The sequence below is a fragment of the Balaenoptera acutorostrata genome, chromosome 9 (assembly GCF_949987535.1).
Source record: "Balaenoptera acutorostrata chromosome 9, mBalAcu1.1, whole genome shotgun sequence".
NCBI classification, from domain to species: domain Eukaryota; kingdom Metazoa; phylum Chordata; class Mammalia; order Artiodactyla; family Balaenopteridae; genus Balaenoptera; species Balaenoptera acutorostrata.
This window is the reverse complement of record NC_080072.1, coordinates 74,627,828-74,654,916: the sequence shown is the minus strand read 5'-3', so window position 1 is coordinate 74,654,916 and position 27,089 is coordinate 74,627,828. Positions and strand designations below refer to the sequence as shown.

The following is a 27,089-nucleotide window of genomic DNA, read 5'->3' as shown; positions in this document are numbered from 1 at the left end:
TCTGACCTTCTAGTCCAAGAGTGTAAGAGAGCCTATGATTCTCAACATGCACTACTTGCATGCGTTTCCCTGTGTCTTTTCTCCCTTTGCAAAGCTTTACTTATGAAGATTGTACCTCGTCATACACCTGTGCCTCTGCCAGAACTGCCTTTCTCTCCACACCTGTCTACAACACACATATTTTCTGGGGTTTGCAGCTTCCTTCTGAGTATAGAAATATAGAAAGAGAGGAAATCATGGGGAACAACACTATAGCAACTATAAAAAGGTATACCTGTGCAATAGAGAACTAGTGCCCAGCTTTGGAAGTGACATAATCTTTGTATTTCCAAATCAAGTGGTAGACAGTGGGCAAAGGATAAAGCAGATTCCCTTTATGTGATCTTTCACATGTGTAGCCTTGTTTGGTTTTTTCAGTATACTGTGTGTTAGTTATTATTCATATCTTTTGATCTAATTGTTTTCATAATTAGTAGAAATTCTTACCAGATTCTGGCAGTCTTGTTAGTCTAAATTTTTACTATTATTATTAATTTTACTATTATTATTTCTATAAATAGAAAATACTTATTAAGTATATATCTTGTGTCAACACTGATATAAATGCTTTAAGTGTATTAACTTATTTAAGTTATAACAGCCCTTTTGTGGCATACTGTAATTATCACCATTTTATAGGTGGAAAAAATGAGGCATAAAGAAGTTGAACACTTGTCTAAGAGTACTTAGCTAACATGTAGCACAGTCAGGATTTGAAGCCAGGAAGTCTATATATTTGCATAGTGCAAGTTTTTATCCTGTTTTTCTGCATCTTCATGGGCCCACCCTTTCTCCTTCATTCCCTACTTCTCTCTCTTCCTTTTTTCTTAAGTTTCTTTTATGACTACATAAAACACTATATCAGGAACTGGCAATGAGATACCATTCAAAAATACGACCTTTTTTGAGTTTTAGAATGTGGAATATTAAAAAAGTATGTATGTGTGTATATATTTCAGTTCTTTAGGTATTGCACTAAGGTGACTTTCTGAAATAAATTTTTAAATTTTCAAAAGTATGAATTTGTTTAGATTGCAAATTTATTGAACAGAAGTAATTTGTTCTTTGTAGTTCTTCCTTTATTGGCCTTAGGTGAGCATTGGGCTGTGGAAGTAATGTCTAACCCTTTTGTGTAATCCTCCCTAAGCACCTAACTTAAACTAGGGAATGACTTGACTATCAGTAAGAATTAGATTCATTGGATTAGTGCTGCCAATATGGGCACCACTAGATAGATGGCTATTGAACACTGGAAATGCGGCTGGTCTGGTTGAGATGTGCTAGAAGTATAAAACATACTCTGGATTTTGAAGGCTTAGTATGAATAAAAGAATATAAAATATCTCATTAATACTTAAAAATATTACGTGTTGAAATGACAATAGTTTTGACTTACTAGATTAAATAAAATATATTTTTAAAATCAATTTTTGCTGTTTCTTCTTTTTCTAATGTGACTACAAGACAATTAAAAATTACATATGTGCCTCGTGTTATATTTTTATTGGGAATTCAAAATTGTATAAGGTATGATACCTCTTCTCTAGGGGTCTAGTATGGAAGAAAACAGACAGGCAATTAGAGAGGTGTAGTAAGTGCCAGATAGGAGCTCACGCATGGCAGACATCTAGCTCAGTTTTGACGGCCTGCAGAAGGTGACCTTTAAGGCAGTGGTAATACCTTGTTTTTTCTCCCTTTTACCTTCTTTTGAGGACTCTGAGTCTACTTTTTGGATGGAAGGAAATAAGTCAAAAGCTATTTAAAAAAAAATTGAGAATCTTTTTTCTAGTAGTATTGGTTCTTAGTCTAATGAAACAAATTGAGTTGGAAGTAGAAGGCCTGAGTCTGCTCACAGAGACCACTGCTCGGCCCTCCCCCCAGACAGGCTAGGACAACCAAATGGATGGTAGTGCCTCTTGCTAAGTATGGAACACAGATCAATTTTAAATCTGTTGAGTTCAGAGTGTCTGTGGGAAATCTAGATGGAGAGGAACATTTAAGCAGTCGGATGTATGGAACTAGAGTCCAAGAAAAATCTCGGCTGACAATGTAGATTGAAGTTAGGTAATGTCATAGATAAGGTATGAAATCAACAGGAAGTGAGTAAAGTGAGAAATGGACAGACCTTGAAAAAATAGGGAGGGTTGAGAAAAGGGCATATAAAGGTCATTGAAAAAGAATGGCCAGAGAAGGAAGAGTTTAGCCAGGAGAGTGTACTTTCAAGAAGCAGGCAAGTGCAGATAGTATCACATGTAGCTAGGAGATAGAAATAAACACTGAGAAATACCTATTGTCTTTAACAATGAGGAGGTTATTGGGGAGAAAACAGGTTCCCTGGAAGGGGTTGGGTTAGGTGGCAAAGCCAGATTGCAGAAGGTTGAGGAATTAATGGGAGGTAAAGAACTGGCGACAGTGAAGGTTATTGTTTGGCAGTGAAAGAGGTGAAAGGGGAGGCATTTGGCAGTTAGCAGGATGTATTTAGCATATGACAGTTGAGATATTTAGCATATGACAATTGAGATATTTAGCATACGACAATTGCGATATTTAGCATATTACAATTGTGATATTTAGCATATGACGATTGCGGTATTTAGCATATGACAATTGCGCGCGCGTGTGCCTGCGTGCATGCGTGTATGTGTGTGGTCTCTGGGTTGTAAATCCATTAGAACCATGATTCTGTACCTTTACATTCTTGGAATCCAGTGTAACATCCTTCATAAGGTAACTACTCAATAAATGTTGATCTTGATTTTAATTTATTAAATATCTCTTTTTCAGTAAGATTCTTTATCAACATCATTTCCAAATTCTCTAAACATTAAATCTACATAAGAGTTGGATTTCATCCAAGTCTAAATGCACTAAGGCATTTGAGCATGGCTTAAGGGAAAGAAAATGGGCTTCCTAGTCCACCAAAACTATAATTCACATCTAGGCTCTGACACTTTTTAGCTATAGGATCTTGAACAAGTTAATTCTGGCCTCTTTTTCCTCATCTAAGAAATGAGGATGATAATACCTACCCTTATAGGGCTGTTGTCGGAGTCAGTGAGAAAACGTAGTGTTTTGTGTGGTACCTTATACAAAGTAGGCACTCAGTACATGTTTTGTAGAAAAACAGCAACTTCACATGTTACACATGCCAGCATTATAGTCTTTATAATTTGATTTAAAGCAGTGTATGTGATATAGTATTAGAACTTTAAATAAGACCAAGCATACACAGTTGAAATTTGAGTAAAAAATTAGCCTTTGAATAAAAAAATGTTTCTTTTCTTGCTCTCTCCTCCCCTTTCCAATCCAGGTCCTGAGGGAGTCTAACAAATTAGCAGAAATGGAAGAACCACCCTTACTTCCAGGAGAAAATATTAAAGACATGGGTCTGTAATGGTATTTTTTGTCGAATTTCCTCCTCCTTTGTGACTGTACAGACTATTCAGTACTCTCAGTGTACAGAGAACAGGCTCACTGCCTGGACACCTCCTGTTTGGTGGACTCATGACTGCCAGCCTTCCCAGCATCCACTGTGTTCTGTAAGCTTAAGTCTAGACCTGTTGGTTGTGTTTGGATTTGGACTACTGGGAAACATGCAAGTTGAATGATACTCTGCTGCTTTTCTGGTTTGCTTTACTTTCACTGAAAGTAGGTGACTTATTTTAAAAACTGTTGCTGAATTTCGTGAAAGTAAATTTCATTATTTTGAATTACTGCAGTAAGATAGTGGGTTGCATAGATAAAAAATTGAATTGTCACTTTGTACAAGTAATTTTTCTTAAAGCACATTCTCTCTTTTTGCTTCTTTATTTTTTCCTACTCTGAATAAATTTGTCAGTTTTGGATAAATATATTTCATCGCCATTGCAAAGCAAGCCGTTTACATATAGGTGCCTTTCTTTGTCCAGCCTAAATAACTAAGCATTAGCTTATTGTATGGACTGGAAACTGGAAACACACTTTTAAGGTATTTTTTTGTCCTCATGCTTTTACTTTGTTTCATTTGCGTGGTGATCTACAAAATACCCATAGCTTTTTTTATTTTTAAGATATTTATTTATTTATTGAAGTATAGTTGACTTACAGTATTAGTTTCAGGTGTACAACATAGTAATTTGATATTTGTATAGATTACACATCATGCAAAGTTGTTATAAAATATTGACTATATTCCCTGTGCTGCACATTACATCCTTGTAAATTATTTATTTTACAATTGGTAGTTTATACTTCTTAATCCCCTTTACCTATTTTGCCCCTTTCCCCACCCCTCTACCCTCTAATAACCACTAGTTTGTTCTCTGTATCTGTGAGTCTGTTTCTGTTTTGTTACATTTGTTCCTTTGTTTTTTTAATTCCATGTATACGTAAATAGTATGGTGTTTGTCTTTCTCTATCTGACTTATTTCATTAAATATAATACCCTCTAGGTCTATTCATGTTCTTGGAGATGGCAAGATTTTATTCTTTTCTAGGTGTCCATTAACAGAGGAATGGATAAAGAAGATGAGGTATATATAGAACTACCATATGACCCAGCAGTTCCACTCCTGGGTATATATCCAAAAAAAAAACAAACCCCAAAACACTGATTCAGAAAGATACATGCACCCCAGTGTTCATAGCAGCATTATTTACAGTTTCCAAGATATGGAAGCAACCTAAGTGTTTGTCAATAGATGAATGGATAAAGAAGATGCGGGGTGTGTGTGTGTGTGTGTGTGTGTGTATAAAATGGACTATTACTCAGCCATAAAAAGGTGAAATTTTGCCATTTGCAGCAACATGGATGGGCTTGGAGGTCATTATGCTAGGTGAAATAAGTCAAAGAAAGACAAATACTGTATGATATCTCTTATATGTAGAATCTAAAAAGTACAACAGACTAGTTAATATAACAAAAAAGAAGCAGACTCACAGATATAGAGAACAAACTAGTGGTCGCAGGTGGGGAGAGGGAAGGGGGGAGGGGCAATATAGGGGTAGGAGATTAAGAAGTACAAACTATTAGGCATAAAATAAGCTACAAGGATATATTGTACAACACAGGGAATATAGCCAGTATTTTAGAACAACTATAATGGAATAAAACCTTTAAAAATTGTGAATCGCCATGTGTACACCTATAGCTTACATAATATTGTACAGAAACTGTACTTCAATTAAAAAAAAAAAAGAAAAGAAAAAATTGTATGCTTGTGTTCGTAAAAGAACTCTGTAAAGAAATAACGTAAGATGATTGAAAAAAAGTTGTGGTATGTTTATATATTTATATATATATACAGTGGAATATTATTCAGTCATTAAAAGAAAATACTCATAGCTTTTGAGAAATAAAGTAATATATAGGAGAATACACTAGATGGTTTTTTCAGTCAAAGTAAACACCACCTTTTATTTGATTATCAATCATAATTTTAAAAAGCACTTAATAAATGCCTAATTTCCCCTGGCCACATGTCATTTCCTTGTGTAAAAATAAGCAAACCAAAGAGGACCTATCCCCTAAATGTGGTGTTATTGCCTGCGGTACCTTTAGTTCCTCACACTTAGCATTTCTCTCTTCTTACTTTTAACTCTTGATTGAATACCTCCACATTCCTTTTTTCCTCCCTACTCACCTCAGGTATCCTAAGCTTGTTCTGCTGAGTTACCTACTAAGTTAGGTGTTATGTATTATTACCACTGGATATCATATAATAACAGTAGTTATCACTATTAAGTGCTTACTGTCTCATTTAATCATCCTCACAGTGATCTTCTGAGGAAGATATTAATCCCATTTTGTAGATGGAGAAACTAAGGCATAGGGAGACTACCTAGCTAGTAAAGTTATAGCTAGCATTGAGACAATTTTTTTTCCCTCTTCTGAGCCTAAAGCATATGCTATTTCCACTGTGATAAATGACCTTATAAAAGATTTTCAAGTTACCACTCAATCTCTTTTGTTGTCGTCTCCTCCTTTAGATAGCAACACTCCAGTTAGGACTTCATCCTTGACTCATTTCCCTTTTCTCTCCTATTTGCTGTTTTTAGTTGATCATATCTAAATTAGTAGCTTTATCTACCATGTATTTACAGATGACTCCAAAATTTGTTACTTCTAGTGTGAACCTCTGTCTTAATACGTATAAAACAAATGCCTGTGTCTTAGACACATGCCCTTGGATATTCTGTAGATATCCCTTATGCTCAGCATCTCCAAAACTGTCATCACCTTTATCTCCAAATTTACTCCTTTTCTTTTGTTCTTTCTGTCGGTTAATATTAACACTGGTTGTCCGTTCACTCAAGGCAGAAATCTGGGAGTCATCCTCAGCTGCTCTGTTTTTCTGAACTCTGACATTCAATCAGTTACCAGATCCAGAGGAGTAATCTCTAAAAATTTCTTGAATGATATCTTTTTCTCTCATTTTCATGAGCCCTTGGTATAATATTTATGTACATTGAATTTCAGGTGCCTATGAGAAACTTGTAGGAGTTTGGGAGAGAGAGCAGGGCTGGAAGTGCATATTTTGGAATCGTCAGAATATGGATATTAGTTGAAAATGAAAGGAGGAAAATAACCCAGAGAATGTATGGAGTAAAAAGAGGGCCAAGAATATAGCTTTGGTAAATGGTAGAAGAGGAACCGGGGAGGGAAATTGAGAAGGAATGAAGAGAATGTGATATAATATAAATTAGAGAGATCCAGACTATATACTTACCTTGTCCAAATAGTTACTTTACTTTCTTACTTCTGTATTTTAGTTTAGATTATTCTCTGCATTGAGTGCTGTATCAACATCTCTACCCATTAAAAGGATACCAGCCACTGGGGCACAATTCACATGGCTGTGTTCCTTGAACCTTCTCTGATCCCATAGCTTAATGGACTTTCCTTCTTTGTATTACTTAGAGAATGTTTTTGTGCCTCTCTTTCTGCACAGATTGCATGCTCTCATATATTACATTTATTTGTATATATTTTACATCCTTATAGATATGTATTCTCAAAGTCATTTTGGTCTGCCTCATGGAAACTATTATTGATTCTTTGTGAGCTCAGGGAAAATTTGAGAGGATTGGTAAATCTAAGCTCTTTTGGTAACCACTAGGCAGTATCAATATTGTGAAATTTAGAGGAATACCTAATATATTAAGTAAAATATTCTGATTCAAAGTCATCTGTATAGACTTGATTATTCTTCAAAAAATTAAATGTAATACAAAGGATAAGGCTGGTAACCTTGAGTGTATTACTTCATATAGAAAAGACATTCTTAGTTGGTCTAAAGTAAATCTGCAGTTTAGACGTTTTTTAAAAGTTAGAGTAGTGTTAGGAACATCAACAGAATGCTTTAACAGTAGCAGCAACAGTCTCAGGGTATTGTGGCCTGCGCACATCAGCAGTAGAGGTGGCCCCAGACGGCAATATTTCACCCTTTAACACAGGAGACAGGCTGTGCTACTTGAGTGGCTTAGCTTTGCGTGATGTGATGGAAGGAAATTTGAATTTGCAGTCATAGGAATTGCATTCAAGTCCTAATCTTAGCAGTTACTGGTTCTGAAACATTAGACAATTTGTTTTACTTCTCTGAGCCCTGGTATTCTCATCTAAAAATCGTAGGTCATTAGAGGTTTTATATTTAAAGGTTGTTTTGAAGGTTAAGGGAGGTACTCAGGTAAAAAGTACTTCATAAATTCTGAAGTGCTAGGCTGTCAGTGCTGGTTGTTACTATTGTCATTCGCTCTGGTTAAGATTCCTAATCACAGTCTCTCTTCTACTTGGTACAGACTCTACTGGGCATAAATTCTCTCTTCAGAGTGACTTAGCTGCCACCAGCCTGAGGAAAAAGGATAAAAGGGACAGAGCAAAGCCGAGCCTAATGATGATAATAGTAACATAGCTATAAACCCTTGTATTGGATTGGCCAGAAAGTTCGTTCGGCTGTAAGTAATTTTCATCAAGAACTTTATTGAATAACGTATTCATTAACCAAACGAACTTTTTGGCCAACCCAATATCTAGTAGAGTACTTTTAATTTTGGAAGCACTTTCATGTATATTATTTCATGATTTTAGAATAAAGGGGAAGTTGTAACAAAAACTTTGGGCTGGGACTAAGAGGGACATATCCTGTAGTAGAATATAGAATAATAAGACTGATTTTCTTGTGTGAGTGAAGAAAATTGGCTCTGGAAAAAATCAAGAAATGTTTTTAGTAACATTGAATAAAGCTTTCCCAGTTGAGATAAAAATTCATAAGGGCAAGAAAATGTCTGCAAGGCAAGTTTATGTATCTTTCTATAATGATTGGTTTATTTAATTTTAATAGCTTCCCTCTAAATGAAACATTGGAAATGCATTGGAAACAATGATTCAAATAATTCATCTCATATTTGAACATTCCCAAGGGAGCTATTTTGAAGGTTAGAAATGTTTGTTAGAAGATCAGTCTCATTTCAGATTCCATACAAAGCGGTCAGTCCTTCCAGTCCTTCAAAGTGAGGAATAGAAAGCAAAGTCAGGAAGTTGCAATACCTTATTAAACATATTTCATGTTCCTAAGTTTTCCCAGAGGCCCCTTGAAAGGTTCTTAGAAATTTTTTGCTCCTAATTGTGCCTTAGTTTCTTGGAACAATGAAGATGTTCCTTTATCTGCTGCTTTGCTACAATAATGACATAGCAGGGATTTATGAATATTTTAAGATACAAAAAACCTTTGTATTGGGCATCTGAACTTTACCATATTAAGTAGTATTTTGAGCTGGTGGTAGCTGAGTTACCCTGCTTAATTAACACGTTTTAAAAATATTTTAAGATACAAAAAACCTTTGTATTGGGCATCTGAACTTTACCATATTAAGTAGTATTTTGAGCTGGTGGTAGCTGAGTTACCCTGCTTAATTAACACGTTTTAAAAAGCGATAATACTGTATAGATTCATCATTTATCATTTAATTAAACAATGCTTGTGATTATTTCACTACAAAGTTTGACATCTGTTGCTCGGTCAGGAATATAATACCCTCTTACTGTACTGTTATTTTTTCTAAGAATCTATTTCATATATGTTTCATTTTCTGTACAGTATTTTCCGTATAAATATAATCAGGTCAGGAGTTTCTGTTATTATGTTTTAGGTATTGTATAGTTAGAGGAATGGTGACACACTAGACTGTGGCCGGAAGAAGACCAGCAGACTGGGGAGATGATCTAGGAACTATGATTAGATGATTGGTGACTGTGACTTGAGACATTTACTGTTGTTCCCACCTTTACCACTATTCCACTCACTACTCCAACTGCCACACCTAGTCTGTCCATCAGGGAGAGTGGCCATCTTTGTTTCCTTGTGTCTGTCTCAGGGTAAAGGATGTCCCTCTGCTTCTTCAGTCCTTCCCATTTATTCTACATTCCTTCCCCAGATTAGTGTGTGGTTAGAAGCTTGGATTTGGCGTTTGAGGTCTCTTTGAATCACTGATTCTGTGATTTTTTTGATCATAATTTAGACTAGCAGAATTCTTTTAAATTTTGTTTGTGAAAAGATGATAGTGCAGTTTTTAATAGTGCACAATGTATAGTAAATTGTGGGCTCTTTTCCTTTTCAGCCAAAGATGTAACTTATATATGTCCATTCACTGGTGCTGTACGAGGAACTCTGACTGTTACGAATTACAGGTTATATTTCAAAAGCATGGAACGGGTAAGGCTTGTTGGATTAGATTTTTATATATTTATCTGTGTTGTTTGTTCATCTTTGGTCATTGTTAATTGAAGCATTTCTAGTTAATATTTTTCTCAGCTATAATTGTCCAGTATCAGTTGCTCAGTTTTAATTTTTTTTTCCTTCCTTTAGGATCCCCCATTTGTTTTAGATGCTTCTCTTGGTGTTATAAGCAGAGTAGAAAAAATTGGTGGTGCTTCTAGTCGAGGTGAAAATTCTTACGGACTTGAAACTGTGTGCAAGGTAAATGTTGTAATATGTATGCAATTTTTTTTTTTGTTTGAAAAGCTTTCTATTAAATAGATATTTTAGAAATTTCCAAAATATCAAATGGATTTCATGCTAGAAGAGTCATTCTAGTAGAAGAAAACAACATTTAGGAGTAATAAAAAGGTGATTGGTTGTGAATTAGACTTGAATTTTTTGGACTCAACACAAAGTACTCTCACATTCATTATTTACAAAGTACTCTCACATTCATTATTTCATTTTTGAGCCTCATAAAAATCTTGAACTAGGCATGATGGACATTATTACCTTTAATTTACAAATTAGAAACATAAGATTCAGCAGTTAAGGCTCATAGTACTTTGTAGTGGAGGAACTGATTATGATACAATCACCTCTCTTTCCTATTTCTAGTTCTCATAATTTTTCTGCTTCTAAAACAATGGTGAGGAAAACTTCATGTTATAGACCTTCTGTATTTTCTTATCTAACTGGTATTCCTTAAGTGCATTGATACTTGAATGAGAGTTAGATTGTTATAATCTTAACATTCAGTCATAAATATTTAATACCATTGCCACTTCGAAGGTCACTGTTCTCCTTACTATGTAGCCTAATTAACAGCTGTGTACATCTCACTGCTAGATCTTTTTCCTTTCTTTTGCTGTTCTGCGAGTGCCAAAAAAGTAAAAGCAACAGCACATGTGTAACTTTCAAGATCCTTTCTCATGCCAATCTTAGAAGCTTTATGAATCTAGTATTAAAGCTAATGACTTAGTAATTATTTGTGTGCTTTTCCATTATAGTTGGAAGGGCTCTAAGAGTATAATAGCTGTCAGCTGTGTGACAGGCACGTCTCCTGATTGCTCTTCTGTGGTCTAAGAGTAAATAGAGCATAGAATATAAGAGGACATGAAAGAGGGTGACTTTGAAATTTTGATCATTTTAAATATAACTTTTTCCATAGAACAAGACCATTATCAATAAACCCAAACATTTGTAGGGCCCCTGCTATGGTACTTTTGGAGAGCTCTGTTTAACAGAGTGATTATGAATATCTCTATTAGTTGTAAAGGTATTTACTGATGAAAAACAAAATATCAGCTTAGGTTCTCACACATTTGTTTTAAAAGGTGGTAGAGCTGGCATTCTAATTTTGGATCAGATTTATAATAAAATGTTCTACTTGTTCATGTTCTGTAGGTGCATTGTTGTGGAGGGTCTATGTGCTCAGTTTTACAGAATACATTGGAATAAAGCTATTTTGAATTCTGTCTTGATGAAACCACTTAAATAAAATGAATAGCCTTGAAATTATTCTTAATCCCGTTTTTTTTCTTAGTGCTGTTAAGATCTCAGTAAGTTGGAACATGAATATCTACATTCAGCCTGAGCATAGAAAACTGCTTGAGAACAAATAAGGGAAGGGAATTTTGCTCTTTAGATCTGACTTTAGAGCCTGGATGATATCAGTCAAACTATTCAAGGTTTTTGCTAGTAGATAGTTGAAGACCTTGGGACGTGGACTGGAGGAAGACCTTTAGGCAGGGTTGGGTTCTATCAGTCTAGTAGCAGGAGCCTTATGAATTGAAGGTCCAATGGAAGTGAGTCCTGGCAAGGGATTATAAATAGGCAAATGATCACCAAGCATAATGGGAATGAAGACATTTATGAAATATAACAACAGCTAATCAGGTTTTTAATAGGGAAATTCATAACAGACATTGGGCTTTCACAAGGAAAGGACATAATTTTTTTTTAAGATTTATTTATTTATTTAATTTATTTTTGGCTGCGTTGGGTCTTAGTTGCGGCACGTGGGATATTCGTTGAGGCGTGCGGCATCTTTTGTTCTGGTGCGTGGGCTTCTCTCTAGTTGTGGTGTGCAGGTTTTCTCTTCTCTAGTTGTGGCATGTAGGCTCTGTAGTTGTGGCGTGTGGGTTCCAGAGCGTGTGGGCTCTGTAGTTGGCGGCATACGGGCTCTCTAGTTGAGGCACATGAGCTCAGTAGTTGTGGTGAGGGGGCTTAGTTGCCCCATGGCATGTGGAATCTTAGTTCCCCGACCAGGGATCAACCTGCGTCCCCTGCATTGGAAGGTGGATTCTTTACCACTGGACCACTAGGGAAGTCCCAGGACATAATGTGGACAGTGTGTATCAGCCATGTAATATCATGACTTCAGACATAGTATCTCTAATCTCCAGTGCCTACATCAGATGCTGGCTCCTTCAGTGGCCTATCTTGAGTTCATAAGCAGAGGGAAATTTTCTGTCCTCTGAATTCCGCCTTGTATCAAAGTGTCTTGTGTTTATTTTTGTTTCTCTCAATAAGGCATTGTAATTTCCCTGCCTCCAGGAGCTGTTGTCTATTTTTGTATCCCACATTCATTCACTTTTTATTTAAGGAACAAATAAGTTGCCTTATTTGTTCCTTAAATAAAAAGTGAACAAACAATGATAGGTGACTTGGATCCTAACTCTTTTTTAGGATATTCGGAATTTACGGTTTGCTCATAAACCTGAGGGGCGAACAAGAAGATCTATATTTGAGAATCTAATGAAATATGCATTTCCTGTCTCTAATAACCTGGTAAGAGGTTTCTCATCTTTGAAAAAGCTATATTATAATTATTGGTGTAGTGTCAAGAAACTTGTCTAGGCTATTTAGAATCTCTCTGTTTACAATCCCACTTTGCCAGATGTCTAGTTTAGGTTTAATCTATAGGACCAGCTTTTTAAGGTATAAAATGAGGAAGCTGGACTAGCTGATTTCTGAGGTCCATCCCTGCAGACTGACATTCTATCATTATATGATCTTTCTATCCAGGGTATTTTCATGATGAAAAGCTGTATGTGGTTTTCATTAGGATGTGAAATCTTTTAAATTGAGAGGTGAGAGTTAAGTCTAGCAATTTCAGGAGGGAAGGGTGGATAAATACTTAGAACTGAGTTCCTACTGTGTGCTATTAACAGTACTAGGTTTCCTCATTTATTTTATATAATCTAACTTCTACAGTAGCCCTATGGTGCTAAATATTATTTATCCGTATTTTAAAGTTGAAACCAGGAGCAGGTAAACAATTGACTCAGTGGCATAGTTAGTAAGAAGTAAAATTTAGAATCAATCCTGGTCTTCTGACTCGAGTTTGAGTGTTTATCATCATAGTTGTTCCTGCTATTCTGTCTACATTAATGATAAATTAAATTTTCTCTTTTGGTACAGATTGCATGTCCCAAAATAAAAAGTTTATTCAGTATGTTTTAGAAAATGTAGCATAATCTTTAAAGCTGCTTAACTGCTGATATCTGTGATGTCAAACTAATTAATTATATCAGAAGATGTCTTTTTTATGTAATATCTTTCATTATTTAGAAGTAAACCTAAAACAGCTACCAAAGATATCTGCAGGAAACATGGTGATATGTTAGCATTTGATAAATCTTGGTGGCAGACCTTTGTGCTTTTCTGTGCTTGAAAATATAAAAAAAAGTAAGTTTTCAAAATTATAAAACAAAAGCTAAAACAACAATATAAAGAAGAATACCAATACAAAATATCCTTACAGATAAGTAAATGAAAACTTGGGGTATGATAAGGTTACATTTCTGATTCATTACCTTCTTAAATGTCTTTTTAGCTATTAACTCTTTACTTTTTGTAGCCTCTTTTTGCTTTTGAGTACAAAGAAGTATTCCCTGAAAACGGGTGGAAGCTATATGACTCTCTTTTAGAGTATAGAAGGCAGGTAAGTACTTTTTTTTTTGAATTTCAATAGTCTGTATTCTTTTCATTACAACAAAACGTTCATGGATAGAAGTGAACAGCTTTATATAGTTTTGTGGTTTTTGTTGTTGTTTCTTTAATAAAGGCTAATCTTGATTTTTTTGATTGCCTTTCAGTTTCTTTAAACAGCTTTTCAGACTATGCCAATGATCTTTCATGAATCTTTACTTATCTAAGAGTTTACAAGTAAATCAGTTTATTTAAAAAATGTTTAATAATTTTAAAAATAAAAATAAAATTGTAAATATATTTACATTTTAATGTTTTTATATGTCATTCGCATTATTCACTCAGATTTTTCTTTTTGGGTATCCTATAATTTAATTCTGAAAACATTTCCTAATAATTCTACTGCTTATAATTTAGCTCCACATAAAATTTTGAAAGTTCTACATTTTCAGAGGACACACTTCTACATAAAATGTTAACACATCAAATCTGATAGTATACAAAAGAGATAATACATCATGACTAAGGTGAGTTTGCTTAATATTAGAAAACCTAATAATGTGATTCACCACAGTAGGAGATTAAAGCAGAATTCAGTCTTGAAATCTGTGTTACAGTGTATCAGTCTCCCTATTCTTCCTCAATATACCACTTCCCAGAGTTCCTATACTGCAGTACTTAAACTCTACCAAAAATAGTCTTTATTTTTAACTTTCCACATGTTCACTGTGCATTCTTGAGAATTTTTCAGACACATTGATTGTTTCTTGGTAATTATTAGATTTGATATTCAAATTATTCTAGAATTCAAATATGACAAACATTAGGCTGTGATTTTTGTATTTAGATTTTAAACATTGCATTTTAGTTACTATAAAGCTTCTAATTTTTTAGGTTTGTTTCAGAAAACCAGGAAGAATAAAAAACCATCACCAGAGAACTAAAGATATCCAGATGGTTTGAAACTGATTTTGTTGCTCAATTGCATGTGGCAAGTAAAATTTAAAATTAGTTATAAAACCATCAGTTATAAAACCATTCAGTTATAAAACCATCAGCTGGCAAAATATGAAGCAGAATACAAAATAAATGGATCAGCTTTTAAAAACCAAGAGTCTACAAGTAACATTGCAAAATTTTTGCTACACGAAAAATCCAGTGTCAGAATTAGGTGGCAAAGCAATCAGAAAATCTAACAAATGTCTGTAGAATTGTAAAAATGAAGAATATTCTTTGGGAATCTGGGCAAAAATTGCTGTCTGTTGTAGTAGCATTCAACATAGAACTTTGGAAAGGAGATGAGATAACTGTGTCCAGCGAAAAGAAAGAAATTAATATGAAAAAGAATAAGTTGAAAAGTGAGTGTGAAAAAACAAACAACCCGATCAAAAAATGGGCAGAAGTGAACATTTCTCCAAAGACGTGCAGATAGCCAACAATCACATGAAAAGAGGCTCAACATTGCCAATTATTAGAGAAATGCAATTCAAAACTGTAATGAAGTGTCACCTCACCCTGGTCAGAATGGCCATCATCAAAAAGTTTACAAATAAATGCTGCAGAGGGTGTGGAGAAAAGAGAACCTTCCTACACTTTTGGTGGGAATGTAAATTGGTATAGTCACTATGGAAAATAGTCTGGAGGTTCCTTAAAAAACTAAAAATAGAGTTACCATGTGATCTGGAAAAGATGAAAACTCTAATTCAAAGAGATACATGCACCCTAATGTTTCATAGCATCACTATTTACAGTAGCAAAGGCATGGAAGCAACCTAAGTGTTCATCAACTGATGAATGGATCAAGAAGATGTGGTGTGTACACACACACACACACACACACACACACACACACACACACACTGGAATATTACTCAGCCATAAAAAGGAATGAAATATTGCCATTTGCAGCAATGTGAATGGACCTAGAGATTATCATACTGAGTGAAGTAAGCCAGGCAGAGAAAGACAAATATATAATATCACTTATATGTGGAACTAAAAAAGTAATACAAATGAACTTGTTTACAAAACAGAAACAGACTCACTGACATAGAAAACAAACTCATGTTTACCAAAGGGGAAAGAGGTGGGGGGAGAGATAAGTTAGGAGTATGGGATTAACAGATACACACCACTGTATGTAAAATAAACAACAGTGATTTACTGTATAGTGCAGGAACCTATATTCAATATCTTGTAATAGCCTATAATGGAAAAAAATCAGAGAAAATATGTATAACTGAATCACTTTGCTGTACATTTGAAACTAATACAATATTGTAAATTAGCTATACTCCAGTTGAACAAAAAGAGTAAATGAACAGCTATATGCATTCAGAAAGAGAATTATGAGATTAGGAAATGCGGTAATCAGAATACAGCATTGAACTCTACACTGAATGATACAGATGCTTTATGGTCTTTGACTTACTAGATTAATTTGTTGGCTTTTTACTGCAGAGTTAGACACTTTGTCTCTGAGTCAACTAAGTTAAAGTCTAGCGGAGAGGACACTGTATTTGGTGTAGTTAGAAGACTTTTTTTTTTTAAATTTAAGTTTATTACTGAAGAAAATGAAGATAATCTCTTTCTTCTGTTTCTTTCCTTGTTTTCATTGAGGTATAATTGACATACGACATTATATTAGTTTCAGGTGTATACCATAATGATTTGATATTTATATATATTGCGAAATGATCACCACAGTAAGTCTAGTTAACATCTAGACAGTGTCACCAAAAACAGTTACAGGATTTTTTTTTCTTGTGATGAGATCTTTCAAGATTTATTCTCTTTGCAACTTTCAGATATACAATACAGTATTAACTATAGTTACCATGCTGTACAGTATATCCCTGTGACTTAACATTTACTTTATAATTGGAAGCTTGTACCTTTTGGCTCCCTTCACCATTTTGCCCACCCCTGACCCCCTGCTTCCAAGCTTCCAACAACCAACCATCAGTTTGTTCCCTTTGTCTATGAGCTTGTTTTCTTGTTTTGTTTTGTTTTTTTTAAAGATTCCACATATAAGTGAGATTGTCATACAATATTTGCTTTTTTCTGTCTTATTTCACTTAACATTGTGCACTCAGGTTCCATCCATGTTGTCACAAGTGGCAAGATTTCATTCTTCCTATGGTTGAATAAAATTCCATTATATATAGAGATCTCTCTCCCTCTTTATAAATATATATACCACATTTTCTTTATTCATTCATCAGTGAGCACTTACATTGTGTCCATATCTTGGCTATTGTAAATAATGCTACAATGAATGGAAGCATATATCTTTTTGAGTTAGTGTTTTCATTTTCTTTGAATAAATACTCAGAAGTGGAATTGCTGGATCATATAGTAGTTCTATTTTTAATTTTTTGAGGAACCTCCTTACTGTTTCCCACCAACACTGCACAAGGGCTCCCTTTTCTGCACACCCTCACCAACACTTGTGATTTCTTGTTTTCTTGGTGATTAGCCATTTTATTATATTATTTATTTATTTATTTTAAAAATTATTTATTTATTTTTTAGTACATCTTTATTGGAGTATAATTGCTTTACAATGCTGTGTAATTAGCCATTTTAACAGGTGTGAGGTGATATCTTATTGTAGTTTTGATTTGCATTTCCCTGATGATGAGTGATGTTGAGCATCTTTTCATGTGTTTGCTAGCCATTTGTATGTCTTTGGGAAAATGTTTATTCAGATCCTTTGCTCATTTTTAATCGGATTTTTTGTTGTTGTTTTTAAGTTCTTTATATATTTTTGGATATTAACACCATATCAGGTATATGGTTTGCAAATATTTTCTCCAATTTCATAGGGTGCCTTTTCATTTTGTTGATGGTTTTTCCTTTGCTGTTCAGGGTAGTCTCTTAATATAAATGTTGAGACTAAAGATAAAGCATCAGAATATTCCTTTTTTCTTCTTTTAAATTAAAAAAAAAATTGGATGCAGTAATGCTCACACTCTATATAAAATGCAAAAGGTATAAAAGGGTATACTGAAAGGAAGGTTTCCCTTCTGGCCAACATTGTTCCACAGCCATCCCAGTTCCTCTCCCTTGAGGAAATAATGTTACTCATTACCCATATATCCTTTCAGAGACTTTATGCTACACAGCTTGTACAATGTGTATACAGTATTTTTTTAAAGCAGATAATAGCATTCTGTGCACACTGTACCCTTCTTTTTCATCTAATGTATTTTGGAGATTATACCATCTCAAAACACACGGCCTCTCTATTCTTTTTTTCTTTAAAATTGAGATATAATTCACATACCATAAAATTTTCTACTTTAAAGTATATACCACTGTTTTTTTAACATATTCATAAGGTTGTGCACCTATCACCACAATCTAATTCCAGATCATTTAGAAGACTCAGTTTTGAATCCTAGCTCTAGCACTTGCTTAGCTCTCACACTTAGATATGTGCTGTTGAATGAGTCACTCATGTCACAGTGCCTTTATTTTTTACTTGGTAATAGGAACTGCCTTATAGGATTGTTTGAAGGATTAGTGATATACAGAAAGGCACATTATAAACCATAGAAATCGATCCAAATGATTATTATTATATTTATTACATTGTAAAGCTCTAAAAACAGGAGTCATGATTGGTTGGCTTTTTGTGTGCTGCCGCTGAAACACAAAAGGAAAGCCACATTAAATTTGTAGACCTATGTGTTATAGTGCCTAAAGAAATTAGATTATATATTTTTTAAATGGGCAAAACCGTTAGTAACCATTTGTTTGTTATATAAGAGAGTATTTCTTTAATTTTCTCTTGACACATGTAGTGATTATATAGAGGACCTTGAAATTTGTGGATAAGGTCAAGAGAAATCATCAAGTTGCTAAAATAGTAAAAATCAGTATATAGAAAATGAGCATGGTCTTCTGCAGAAATAATCTTATGGTAGATATCTTGCTTAACAAATTTGGAGAGCACTCAAGTGCAGTAAAGGAGAACAGAATTTATCCTCAGAACTGGAATGTAAGTAACTAGGGAAAGCTATAATCCAGTTAATTTGGTTGAAAATTGACTCTGACAAATGGATACATTAACTGAAGGGCAGAGATTTGCATGGAGAGTAGAAAGATGTATGCCAGAGATCAACAGTTGTCATTATATCTTTAGCACTGTCTACAAAGGATGTATATGCTGACTAGCCAACTCCAGTTTTCTGCTCGGAAGGCAATTCCTTTAGTGGAGATAGGTGTGTCAGCTTCTCTAAGAATGAGGAGGACAGTAGCCATTAAGGTAATTTAAGTCAGTGATTCTACTCCCACCCATGCATTTTTCTGAAGAATATGACACAATCTCAGTGGTAACAGTTCTCCCTGGTAGTGATTTTTCAAGGATATGGGAAGGCAGTGAGAGAGAGATGGGAGTTACCTACCTGGGTTAAAGATGGTACACTAGGATCTCAGGAGATCTGACCCTCTCACCTTTGACTCCATATTTTCTAAGAAACCTTCAGAAACTAATTTTGCTTCTTGTAGAAGCTTCCTTGTGGTTCATTGATTTTATTCATTCATATATTCATTCATTCATTCATCAAATTCATGTAGCACCTACTATGTACTAGTGGCTAAAACAGAAAGACACAATCCTGACTCCCAAAGAACGTATGTTTAATGGAGGATTCAAAGAAGTAAACTAACAATCAAAATCCACAGTGATGAATATTGTGAATAATAGAGCAAGTACTCCGGTGATAGAATATGAAGCCATCTGGAAACTGAAGGTGTTTGGTATAGGCTAGACTAGAGTTTAGAGTGGCCAGAGATCAGTCTGGGGAAAGCAGGAGTGTGAAGGTCTTTGCTAAGTCCCATAAAGGGTTCTATACTTTATGTGAAAAGGAATAGGTAGCCATTGATAGCTTTTAGGCAGAAGATGATGTGATAGCTTTTGCATCTTAAAAGAATTTTGAGGCAGTGTGGAGAATGGATTGCGGAGGGACAGAAGAGAAGTGACAATGGCCTGAATTAGGGAAGTGACAGTGAAGACTGAGAGAAGTGCAAACTTTTTTCAGGCACTTTTGGAAGAAAAAAAATCATAAAAATTAATCATTCATTGGAAGTAGAGGGTGAGGGAGAGTTAGAGGTGGTATCCAAGTTTCTTGGTTGAGTACCACCTCTATAAACTTAAGAATTCATTTTTTTCATTGTACATTTTTTATTATAGCATGTACGTTTATTTTAAACATCTCTTACTTAAACCTTTTTTTATTTCTGGAAATAAGTAAGGATCTTACCTGAACAGTTATCTAGAAAGTTGAGGAAAGCAGGAGGGAAGGAGAGATGTAGATCATAGGAAGCAAGTTGGGACCAGGCTAATTAAATGGGGTAAATAGTATGTAAGGCACTAATGAAGACAGACCTTGGCTAGGGATAGGTGGAAACTCTATTGATAATATTTATCACATGATTACTGGGAGGGAATTTTCCTTTCTTAATTTTAATATCCTCCTGGGTGTTCGGCAACAGCTTTAGAAATACCCCTTTAAAGGAGAGTACCTCCTGCCCTTTGATTTCAGATTTTTATAACAATTTTGTGAACCAGGATAGTAAAATTTTTCTTGAGGCACAATGTACTTCTTTAATTAAAAGGATAGATTTAGAATGTACATGGAATTCTTGACAACTTCCTTTGGTCAAGTTACAGTTTGTGCCACAATTTCTTCATCTATAAAATGACAGTAATGAAACCTGAATACAGTAATATGTGTGTGGGGGGGGGCGGGGGGGGAGGGAGGGAGGGAGGGATAGAGAGAAAGGCTGCTGGCATAGTGCCTGCACATAGTAGGTGCTCAATAAATGTATTTTTTTTTCTCTGTAATTTGGTTTCTTTCAGTTTTGTCTTTTTCTGTATATTATTAGTTGTCAGAGGTAATAAAATTAAAAATATATGTATTTTCTTAATTCCAGCCATTTAATGTAATGGCTTTATTTTCTATGGAGTGGAGGATGGAAATTTTAAAGTGTCTTATTGAGTAATCCTATATATGAAGTGGTATACTAGTTATAAATATGGCAAATATTTAAGGACCAAATGAGTTTAATAATTGGTGTGTTTTTAAAATTGTTTTAAGTGTTTCTCTTGCCTCTTTTTTTTTTTGGTTTTGCCTTCCATTACTTCCTTGTTTTTTTTAATATGTTTTACATCAGCAACATTTTATTAATACTGTAAAATTCACTTTAGGTATATAAGTGATAAACATGTCCACCATTCTGGTGGACACTGGTGCCTGCCCTCAGAAATTTCTTTGTATAGATGGATGGCAGCAGAATCACTCACCAGTCAAACTGTATGAGACTGTGTTCTTTTTAAAGACAAGAACATTTTCAGTCTTACTGTTTCCTTGCTTTTCATTTGATGTGCTTAGGACAGACCCAACACTCAATCAGTATTTAATGATTTAATAAATCTATTAACATAAAATTGAATGCCAAAATGAACACAGATCCCTGTGTTAGAATGTCTCATCCTAAAAGCCTGGTCACCACAGGCAGACAATAACTATTCCAACAACTTAAGTGATAGATAGTGGAGAAAAGAGAAGTTGAATAGGAGGCTTCTGTTCTGATGTTTTAAAATATTTTTGTTAGGCAGTAATTTGTCTTATGTTTTATTTCACATGCAGGGAATTCCAAATGAAAGCTGGAGAATAACAAAGATAAATGAACGGTATGAGCTTTGTGATACATACCCCGCCCTCTTGGTTGTGCCGGCAAATATTCCTGATGAAGAATTAAAGAGAGTGGCGTCCTTCAGGTCACGGGGCCGTATCCCAGTAAGTGTGAAGCTGTGCTGAAACTTTCCTGTTGCTTTTGTACTTCACATAATGATGAGGATGACAAATGGGAGAATGGTTGCAGGATTAAAAATAGCTACAGCAGCAGGTCTTCTGTGGGGATATTAGGGAATGAGTTATTTAGTAAAATTAAAACCAGAGGAAAGACTTAGACTAAAGACGTTTCTGGAGAATTTGAGATGGATATTAGAGAGCTGCACAGAATTGCATGGTTCTTAACTCGAAAACAAAGTTGGCTCTGTATTCACTATTTCTTTATCTTATTATACATCTTTGGTCATGGTGATAAGTGCCTTTTTTACTTTAAATCCTAGAAAGAAGAAAACTTTACAAATTTATGATGAATTACTGTGTTCTAGAAAGATAGCTCAAATAATTTTAGGTACAAAAATTCAGATTCTGAAGACTTTATAGTTGGACAGTTTTGCTGATATAGTACTCAGACTTTAAAAGTGGGGTTTACTTAGCCCCCTTTTAATGTATTTTTTTTCTAGAGACAACACTTCCAATAATCAGTGACTTTTCGTAAATCAATATCTGATTAACGAATTAGACCAAGTTTTCCACATGCCAGAATTGGCTTGAAAGAAAGGTGATGATTTTTCATAGCAGCCTCGTATATCCTTTTATGGCTAGACTTTGAATCCAATTAGAAAGCAGAGTTTTATAGAGTAATGATTTTCAGAAGAATTATAAACAGAGAAGCATGTAAAGGGTGTGTTGCCATTTTTTCCCCCCATTAAGGTTTTATCATGGATTCATCCTGAAAGTCAAGCCACAATCACTCGGTGTAGCCAGCCCATGGTAGGGGTAAGTGGGAAGCGAAGCAAAGAAGATGAAAAATACCTTCAAGCCATTATGGACTCCAATGCCCAATCTCATAAAATGTTTATATTTGACGCCCGGCCAAGTGTTAATGCTGTTGCCAATAAGGTGAGATCGTCTTCCAGTAATTAAGATTATAGTTACAGTTTCATGAGTTTGGTGGGAGCCACAGAGCACTAGAAAAACTTCGGGCTTTTCAATGATAAAAATGTAGATTCTAATCCTGGCTCTTCTACTTGATAGTATAACTTTTTAAAAAAAATTTTTATTTTATATTGGAGTATAGTTGATTAACAATGTTGTATCAGTTTCAGGTATACAGCAGAGTGACTCATTTATACATATAAATGTATCTGTTCTTTTTCAAATTCTTTTCCTATTCAGGTTATTACAGAATATTGATCAGAGTTCCCTGTGCTGTACAGTAGGTCCTTATTGGTTATCTGTTTTAAATATAGCAGTGTGTACATGTCAATCCCAGTATAATGTGGAGTCAGTTATTTAATCTTTTTAGTAACTTTAATTTGCTTATTTGTGAAATGAGAATCATAATAACTAACAGGGTTGTTTTAGGGGCAAAACTCATCTGATAAAAAATAGTGCATAATCCTGCTTACTTACTTAAGAAATAGGTATTCATCAATTACTAGTTTCTCTTTCCCTTCTCCAAACTGGACAATAAACTGAGCTTGTGACTGACAAAAGAAGTCTGCACAGCACTGTTGTAGAAATCATGCAGTGTTCTCAGTGACTGGTGCTGCCCTCTTCTGGCAGCTCTCCACCTGTACAAGCTATTCAGACTGAAAACTTGCAGTTAGCTGGCGCAGTGGTCCTGATTTCTGCTGTGGAATAAATATTAGCATTGTGGAAATAGAAATTCTAGTCCAGTTGACAAAATCTACCATAGGAGAAGGAAAGAGAAGAGATATAATTTAGCTTTAAAAAATTACCTCACATATAAGCAGAAAAAAACCCCAAAAGCCCCCCCAAAACTAAAACACCCCAAATCCTATAACTAAATAAGAGAGAAACACCATTAAATCTTGGTTATACTTCCAGACCTATGTGCAGATGCGTGCACACATATTTGAGACAGAATGGGATAATTGCAACTTCCTTTTTTTAATTGGTGCTGTTTCTTTCTATGACAGTAAATATCTGTAACATAATAACACCAATTGTTTTTGGATATTTAGGTTATTTCTGTTTTTTTTTTTTTTTGCTATTATAAACAGTGCTGGGGTGACCATCCTTAAATTAAATTATGGAACATGTACCTAATTATTTCTGTCCTATTTAGTGTTTTGAGGACATTGTGAATTTCAGACATTCTCTGTTAAACTGTAAGTATTTCCCCTTAAAGGAGAAATGAGACAATGTGTATATGAAGCTGGTACCCCAGAGACTGGCATGTATTTTTCCAGTAATTACTTGTTCCCTTCCATAAACCTTATACCATGAATTAGCAGGAATGAGACTTAAGATGTTGTCTAGGATGAGAGAAGGAGAGAGGCATATAAGGCAGAAAAGGGGGTAGAGCAAAATGTACATTCCTCGTCTTTTTTTTTTTTTAACATCTTTATTGGACTATAATTGCTTTATAATGGTGTGTTAGTTTCTGTTTATAACATAGTGAATCAGCTATACATATACATATATCCCCATATCTCCTCCCTCTTGCGTCTCCTTCCCTCCCACCCTCCCTATCCCACCCCTCTAGGTGGTCACAAGGCACCGAGCTGATCTCCCTGTGCTATGCGGCTGCTTCCCACTAGCTATCTATTTTACATTTGGTAGTGTATATCTGTCCATGCCACTCTATCTCTTCATCCCGGCTTACCCTTTCCCCTCCCCATGTCCTCAAGTCCATTCTCTATGTCTGCATCTTTATTCCTGTCCTGCCCCTAGGTTCTTCAGAACCTTTTTTTTTTTTTTTTTAGATTCCATATATATGTGTTAGCAGATGGTATTTGTTTTTCTCTTTCTGAAAGACTTCACTCTGTATGACAGACTCTAGGTCCATCCACCTCACTACAAATAGTTCAATTTCGTTTCTTTTTCTGGCTGAGTAATATTCCATTGTATATACGTGCCACATCTTCTTTATCCATTCATCTGTCGATGGACACCTAGGTTGCTTCCATGTCCTGGCTATTGTAAATAGAGCTGCAATGAACATTGTGGTACATGACTCTTTTTGAATTACGGTTCTCTCAGCGTATATGCCTAGTAGTGGGATTGCTGGGTCGTATGGTAGCTCTATTTTTAGTTTTATAAGGAACCTCCATATTGTTCTCCATAGTGTCTGTATCAATTTACATTCCCACCAACAGTGCAAGAGGGTTCCCTTTTCTCCACACCCTCTCCAGCATTTACTGTTTGTAGATTTTTTGATGATGGCCATTCTGACTGGTGTGAGGTGATACCTCATCATAGTTTTGATTTGCATTTCTCTAAAATGATTAGTGATGTTGAGCATCCGTTCATGTGTTTGTTGGCAATCTGTATATCTTTGGAGAAATGTCTATTTAGGCCTTCTGCTCACTTTTGGATTGGGTGGTTTGTTTTTTTGATATTGAGCTGCATGAGCTGCTTGTAAATTTTGGAGATTAATCCTTTGTCAGTTGCTTCATGTGCAAGTATTTTCTCCCATTCTGAGGGTTGTCTTTTCATCTTATTTATGGTTTCCTTTGCTGTGCAAAAAGCTTTTAAGTTTCATTAGGTCCCGTTTGTTTATTTTTGTTTTTATTTCCATTTCTCTAGGAGGTGGGTCAAAAAGGATCTTGCTGTGATTTATGTCAAAGAGTGTTCTGCCTATGTTTTCCTCTAAGAGTTTGATAGTGTCTGGCCTTACATTTAGGTCTTTAATACATTTTGGGTTTATTTTTGTGTATGGTGTTAGGGAGTGTTCTAATTTCATTCTTTTACATGTAGATGTCCAGTTCTCCCAGCACCACTTATTGAAGAGGCTGTCTTTTCTCCATTGTATATTCTTGCCTCCTTTATCAAAAGTATGGTCACCATATGTGCGTGGGTTTATCTCTGGACTTTCTCTCCTATTCCATTGATCTATATTTCTGTTTCTGTGACAGTACCATACTGTCTTGATTACTGTAGCTTTGTAGTATAGTCTGAAGTCCAGGAGCCTGATTCCTCCAGCTCCATTTTTCTCTCTCAAGATTGCTTTGGCTATTCGGAGTCTTTTGTGTTTCCATACAAACTGTGAAATTTTTTGTTCTAGTTCTGTGAAAAATGCCATTGGTAGTTTGATAGGGATTGCATTGAATCTGTAGATTGCTTTGGGTAGTAGGGTCATTTCCACAATGTTGATTCTTCCAATCCAAGAACATGATATATCTCTCCATCTGTTTGTATCATCTTTAATTTCTTTCCCTAGTGTCTTATAGTTTTCTGCATACAGGTATTTTGTCTCCTTAGGTAGGTTTATTCCCAGGTATTTTATTCTTTTTGTTGCAGTGGTAAATGGGAGTGTTTCCTTAATTTCTCTTACAGATTTTTTATCATTAGTGTATAGGAATGCAAGATATTTCTGTGCATTAATTTTGTATCGTGCTACTTTACCAAATTCATTGATTAGCTCTAGTAGTTTTCTGGTAGCATCTTTAGGATTCTCTATGTATTCTCATGTCATCTGCTAACAGTGACAGCTTTACTTCTTCTTTTCTGATTTGGATTCCTTTTATTTCTTTTTCTTCTCTGATTGCTGTGGCTAAAACTTCCAATACTAGGTTGAATAATAATGGTGAGAGCCGACAACCTTGTTTTGTTCCTGATCTTAGAGGAAATGGTTTCAGTTTTGAGGACGATTTGGCTGTGGGTTTGTCATATATGGCCTTTATTATGTTTAGATAAGTTCCCACTATGCCTACTTTCTGGAGGGTTTTTATTGTAAATGGGTGTTGAATTTTGTCAGAAGCTTTTCCTGCATCTATTGAGATGATCTTATGGTTTTTCTCCTTCAATTTGTTAATATGGTGTATCACATTGATTGATTTGCGTATATTGAAGAATCCTTGCATTCCTGGGATAAACCCCACTTGATCATGGTGTATGATCCTTTTAATGTGCTGTTGGATTCTGTTTGCTAGTAGTTTGTTGAGGATTTTTGCATCTGTGTTCATCAGTGATATTGACCTGTAGTTTTCTTTCTTTGTGACCTCTTTCTCTCATTTTGGTATCAGGGTGATGGTGGCCTTGTAGAATGAGTTTGGGAGTGTTCCTCCCTCTGCTATATTTTGAAAGAGTTTGAGAAGGATAGGTGTTAGCTCTTCTTTAAATGTTTGATAGAATTCGCCTGTGAAGCCATCTGGTCCTGGGCTGTTGTTTGTTGGAAGATTTTTAATCACAGTGTCAATTTCAGTGCTTGTGATTGGTCTGTTTATATTTTCTATTTCTTCCTGGTTCAGTCTCAGAAGGTTGTGCTTTTCTAAGAACGTGTCCATTTCTTCCAGGTTGTCCATTTTATTGGCATATAGTTGCTTGTAGTAATCTCTCATGATCTTTTGTATTTCGGTTTTAACAAGTAACAGTGTTACTTGTTACTTCTCCATTTTCATTTCTAATGCTGTTGATTTGAGTCTTCTCCCTTCTTTTCTTGATGAGTCTAGCTAATGGTTTATCAATTTTGTTTATCTTCTCAAAGAAACAGCTTTTAGTTTTAGTGATCTTTGCTATCATTTCCTTGATTTCTTTTTCATTTATTTCT

General features: G+C 35.0%; 1 protein-coding gene across 10 annotated transcripts in view; it reads left to right on the top strand.

The window, feature by feature from the left end:
- The window catches only part of MTMR2 (myotubularin related protein 2), a 108,809-nt gene that overhangs the window by 60,015 nt on the left and 21,705 nt on the right, over positions 1–27,089 (top strand). For 7 of the 10 annotated variants that reach the window (XM_007191194.2, XM_057552542.1, XM_057552544.1 and 4 more), the window contains 7 exons: positions 3,350–3,425; positions 9,634–9,728; positions 9,882–9,992; positions 12,465–12,566; positions 13,639–13,722; positions 21,368–21,517; positions 22,283–22,471. In XM_007191194.2, coding sequence (XP_007191256.1) covers positions 3,350–3,425; positions 9,634–9,728; positions 9,882–9,992; positions 12,465–12,566; positions 13,639–13,722; positions 21,368–21,517; positions 22,283–22,471 — 807 coding nt within the window. Of the gene's footprint in view, positions 1–3,349; positions 3,426–3,559; positions 3,579–9,633; positions 9,729–9,881; positions 9,993–12,464; positions 12,567–13,638; positions 13,723–21,367; positions 21,518–22,282; positions 22,472–27,089 lie in introns of those variants that run through there. The other 3 variants (XM_057552546.1, XM_057552541.1, XM_057552545.1) reach the window with 3 other exon arrangements.